General features: G+C 46.3%; 1 protein-coding gene across 2 annotated transcripts in view; it reads right to left on the reverse strand.

The window, feature by feature from the left end:
- The window catches only part of LOC126408778 (disks large homolog 1-like), a 178721-nt gene extending 176619 nt beyond the window's left edge, over positions 1-2102 (reverse strand). For both annotated transcript variants that reach the window (XM_050074458.1, XM_050074457.1), the window contains exon 1: positions 1204-2102. In XM_050074458.1, coding sequence (XP_049930415.1) covers positions 1204-1222 — 19 coding nt within the window. In that variant the 5' untranslated portion in view covers positions 1223-2102. The remainder of the gene's footprint in view (positions 1-1203) is intronic.
- Positions 2103-5574: the final 3472 nt, after the last annotated feature.

The raw sequence follows: 5574 nt of genomic DNA on the forward strand, positions 1-5574 counted from the left end.
GAATAACAAGCCGGAGCTAGCTGGGAGCGGCTAGCGGAGCGTTAGCCGCAGCATGACCGGAGGGAAGCACAGCCAGTTAGCCTCCGCTAGTCTCTGAGCTAGCCCCGGCTCTCCGTTTGGATCCAACCGGAGCACCGAGCCCTGGTTTGTTATTCAGTTTAAAGTGGGAAGAAGCAGCGGGTTTATCGGGCAGCTGTGTGAAGTGGTGCCTGCGGAGGAAACACCGGGACCGTCTGGATGTAATAGTCCGTGGAGGTGCTGCGGTGCTCGGCTGACAGGATGTACCACTCTCTCACTCCGCTCTCTCTCACGCAGGCGCAGAACGTGCGTGCTACTTAGCCGTCGGATGTAGTCCGTGTAGTGTGTTCAAATGCAACTGACACAGGGCGACGTGAGGCGACGTAGACGATGCAACAGTTGGCTTTCGTCGCCGCTGGTTCTTTGATGTCGGTTTGGTGTGTCCGCACCTTTAGGTTTGGTCGATTGTCAGGGTGCACCCTGGTTGTTTGTGTTGAGTGGCTGTAACTGAGACAGAAAGAAAAGCAGAAACTAGCAGCCCGCCCGGCGAAACCGGATGTGCGTTACTGCCCTTGTGCACAGAGCCAGTGAAAAAAGCCACAAAAAAATCCCAACTATCCCTTTAAAGTTCTGTCCCTCCTCTCAGCCATAATAAAAATCACAAGTCCCTGCCCAGTGCTTAAAAAAATGTGCCATGCCTTCCCCTCTGTGCACCACCTCCTTCCTCCTGACAAGTAACGAACAGTCCCTTAGGATTTTTTTAAGGATACAAGTATCAGTACACAAGTTTATTAGTATCACAAATGAGTAAGAATATTTTTTTATATTTTTCCTAAAGTTAACCTACTTAAAGAAAGCTGTTGAGTGTGTTGTAAATATTTTATTGATATTGGAGTTTATTTTTAGTTGGGCTCGTCTCCAGACAAGGTGCCCCATATACAACTTGGTTAGCAACAGCGGCTAACCGGCTAGCCCTACTTTAACTCACTTTACCTGCACGGCACGGCACGGCCCGGTGAGGCCGGGATAAGCCGTGCGGGCTGTGTTAATGTCGAGTTGTACCCGTGTTACTGTGTGTTTGTTTCAGTGTTTCTTTCCACGGAGCTGCAGTTTGAGTTTCTCCCAGCAGGCAGCGGTTAGCCGTGCTAGCTTGCTAGTTAATATGTTTAAGTGAGAGCGGCTTACCTTTCTTTCTGACTGGCATGGTCGGGTCTGGCTCGGCTCGGCTCGGTTTGGAGCTACTTGTGTGTTAGCCTCATACACTCCTCACACAGGACGGCTTTTTGTTTATTGATTATTCCGCCAGTTAAACCCCGCTGTCACCGCTCCAAGTCTGGAGAAAATCCCTCCACGACGACACCAAGTTGCCCTCCGAGCCAAAACACTCCGACAAACAAACTAACTGTCAGGGGACAACTGACACGTCCAGCGAAAATAACAACGCCAAATCTCCGGGGGACACTGCTGCAAAAACACGCAGCAGTCCCGGTTCAAAGTAGTGTCACAAGGAGCGAGCAGGATCCAGAGGGGGAAAAAAACAGCTCCGGATCCGTTACCGACTCTCCGTGCTGTACTTCCCCGCCAGAGAGGCTCCCTGCCCCGGCGTGCACCGCGCAGGCTGGCCGCTGGTGGCGACACACGGCTGTGGTAGAAAAAAAAGTGGAAATCTAGCTTTGACCGAGTGGGACCTGCCGAGTGCCAAACTCCCTGTGAAAAGCAGTTTCCAGAGCAGGCTGAGTGCCAGGCGGTGCATGCATGAGCTGACCGCTGTGCTGCTGCGGTGCAGGGAAGTGACCAGCTCCGGAGCTTTGATGCTTATTCCAGATATTAAAAAAACAACTTCAAAGTCCAGCCTGGTGGCACACCTAAACTCAAGCCGTGCCAAACCCGGACTGATTTATCCCGCACTGGCACGCACACTTTATACGTCCCGGGCTATTATTCCCAGCACAGCCTGCATTCGTGTCAAACTTCTCTCAGTGTAAATCCCTCCTCTCCTCTCCTTCCACTTCCTCTTTATTCCTCCTCTTTTCTTCTTCTTCTCCTCCTTCCTCCTCTTCCTCCTCCACCTCCCCAGGTCTACAAATTCCAAACTTTCCTCCAAAATGGCGTCTCACGGAGCTGCAAATGTGAACCATGTGATTTCCAAAAGCCTACCCCTCCAACCTGCCGCCCAATCATGCAGCTCACCTACAAGGACCGAGGAGGAGGAGGAGGAGGAGGAGGAGGGTCAGGGTGGAGGAAGGGACAAAAGTTTGGGATTGGGAGAAAGGGAAGGTGAAAGTCTGGGGAAAGAGAGAGGAAGAGGGGACTGTAAGGTTGAAGAGAGCAAAGAGAGGAGAAGAAAAACTCAAGGATGGAGAGGAGAGATGATGATGAGGAGGAGGAGGATGTAAGAGATGAAGAAAAAAGCAGGTTAATTGTGATTAAAACTAATTATCTGCAGATTGTGAGCTACATATCTGAGATACAAAAATCCCTATCCTTACCTACCTTAGCTGATAAACACAACTCAAAGACGGGCCTGATGGACGGCTCCCAGACCTCCTCAGAAATTAAGAGACTGAGGTGACATTTATGTTTCTGCTTTTAATGACAGCAGAGCCTGCGCTGTACCCTGACGTGCACCTCCCCAGAAGTGTAACTCGCAGCGACGCAGACCTCCTGTCTGTCTCTGTGAGCTGAAACCATTTCCCTCAGTGGAAACAAAGCTTTGATTTACTTTAATTTCACAGATAAGAAACAATAAATTGTGAAGACAATAAAGCCTCCACACACTGTGTGTGATTTATCCTGGCTGAAATATGAGCAGAGGAAATCTCTGCTAGCTGCTAGGCTACTTTATGCAATGTAAAATGCCATAGGCTTGTGCTAATAACGTTAGCATGTTGTATTTGTTTGGAAAACGAGTTTAGTATAAGACAAGTGTTTGTCTGTGAATGCTGCGAGTTATAGTGAAGCTGATTTGTGTTTGAAACTGTTTAATGTGTGTTTAATGTGTGTTTAATGTGTGTTTAATAATAAATAATAATAATACATTTTATTTATAACGTGCTTTTACAAGTGCTCAAAGATGCTTACATAAAAATAATAACAGTTTAAAATACAAAACAATATAGAATAATAACACAATTAGAATACAGAAACAATGTAAAAGATCAGGGAGAGATAGAATATGATGGGATAGGATAGAACAGAAAATTAGACATATTTAGTTTACAGATTAAANTCGGGAGCGGGTGTGGGTGAGCAGGCGGGCAGCGGAGTTCTGGATGTGTTGGAGTTTATTGAGGACATTCGATGATGAACCGTATAGGATGCTGTTGCAGTAATCTAGTCTGGATGTTATGAAAGCATGGATGAGGGTTTCAGCAGCAGAGTAGGTGAGTGAGGGGCGGAGACGGGCAATGTTTTTGAGGTGAAAGAAGGCGGTCCTGGTGATGTAGTTAATATGGTGGTCAAACTTAAGTTGGCTGTCAAAAATGATACCAAAGTTCCGGATGTGCGGGGATGAGGACAGAGTGCTGTTGTTGAAGGTGAGGCTGAAGTTTTGGGTGGTTCTGGCGTGGGATGTGGGACCAATGATGATAATGTCTGATTTGTCACTATTTAGTTGAAGATAGTTTCTTTGCATCCAGTTTTTGATTTCAGAGAGACAGTTACTGAGTGTGGAGAGGGTGGTGTTGGTGATGGCTTTGGTGGAAATGTACAATTGGATGTCGTCGGTGTAGCAGTGGAACTGTAGTCCGTAGAGATGGATGATTTTGCCAAGGGGGAGCATGTATAGAATGAAGAGGAGGGGACCAAGCACCGATCCCTGGGGGACGCCTTGGGACAGAGGAGTGGTGGTGGAGGTGCAGTTGTTAGTGCTGATGAACTGGTGTCGGTTGGTGAGGTAGGAGCGGATCCAGAGCTGAAGATTTCAGTCGGGAGAGCAGGATGGAGTGGTTGATGGTATCAAAGGCTGCTGTGAGGTTGAGGAGGATGAGGATGTTGAGGTGTCCGGAGTCTGAGGAGAGGAGGAGGTCGTTTGTAATTTTGAGGAGGGCTGTCTCGGTGCTGTGTTTTGATCGGAAACCAGATTGGAAGCATTCAAAGAGATTATTGGAGGTGAGGTGGGTCCTGAGTTGGGAGGCTACAGCACGTTCCAGGATTTTAGATAGGAAGGGGAGACTGGAAATAGGGCGGAAGTTATTTGGATTGTCAGTGTTGAAACCAGGTTTTTTGAGGACGGGTGTGATGGCAGCCAGTTTGAGGGTTTGGGGAACAGAACCAGAATTGAGGGAGGTGTTGATGATGTCGGTGATGAGCGGGGAGATGGCAGAGACTGTGTTTACTGTGTTTAATGTCGGTGATGAGCGGGGAGATGGCAGAGACTGTGTTTACTGTGTTTAATGTATGTTTAGTGTGTGTTTGTGTTTAGTGTGTGTTTAATGTGTGTTTAGTGTGTGTTTAATGTGTGTTTAATGTGTGTTTAATGTGTGTTTTGAATCAACTAAACTTTACAGCACTTCACAGAAACTCTGCTGCCGACTAGTGTTTTGGAGGTGTAACTGCAGAGTGACACAGACACACCACCACACAGGTATAAATGCTAACAGCAGTGCAGGCCACAGGTGTCGGCTCCAGCATAGCATCTGCCTCACGAGTATAAATCTTGCTTTAAATATCATATCTCAGTGGAGGCCTGGCAGTCAATCTGCTTGAAAGCTCAAACACAATCCATAAACACCCATTATAAATTACTGCAACATAAGTGGAAGTGACAATGTATGTAACTCCAACCATGTTAAATAAATTGAAGACATAAAGGGCACGCTGTCTCATTGCCTGTGGGACTGCCCAAATATCCAGCTATTCTGGATAGAGGTTTTGGATATCCTTTAACATGTCGTAGGTGTTAAGTTGTCTGTATGCCCCAAACTGTGAATCCTTGGAAAATTTTCCGGTAAATTGTAAACTAAACAAGGCAGATAGGAAAATGACACTCTTCTGTTTATTACAAGCAAAACTCACCATAGCCAGATTCTGGAATCCTCTGTGAGACCAAGTTTACAAACCTGGCTGACCTAACTGTCACACTCTGTTGCTCGAGGAAAACTTACCTTTACATCAAGGGTACATATTCTACCTTTGATAAGATATGGAGTTGTTTTATGACATTTCTAGAGAGGGAGAGGGCTGTAGACATCTACCTGTCATGAATGAATGAATGACTTTATTTTAAACCAAAAATAATTAAAAAAAAAAAAAAACATAAGAAAAAAACAAACAAGACAAAGATAACAGTGTCTGAAAAGGAGCAGGTAGAAGTAAAACATATCCCAGATAGCACACATACATCTGGCCGACGTCGGCCCGATGTATCAAGTTTACATCGTTAAGAAGTAGCAGGGAGAGCGTTTGCTCATTGCCAAGACGTCGCTGAGACGTCGGCCTTTAATCGAAAATGACCACCACGCGACGTTCAAACGATCAATAAAAAGCTGCGCTCAGTAGGCGCTCCTTCATTAATATTAATATGCTTCGTTAACTACGACCTTTATTCATTTAGGT

Source organism: Epinephelus moara, chromosome 21 (genome assembly GCF_006386435.1).
Source record: "Epinephelus moara isolate mb chromosome 21, YSFRI_EMoa_1.0, whole genome shotgun sequence".
NCBI classification, from domain to species: domain Eukaryota; kingdom Metazoa; phylum Chordata; class Actinopteri; order Perciformes; family Serranidae; genus Epinephelus; species Epinephelus moara.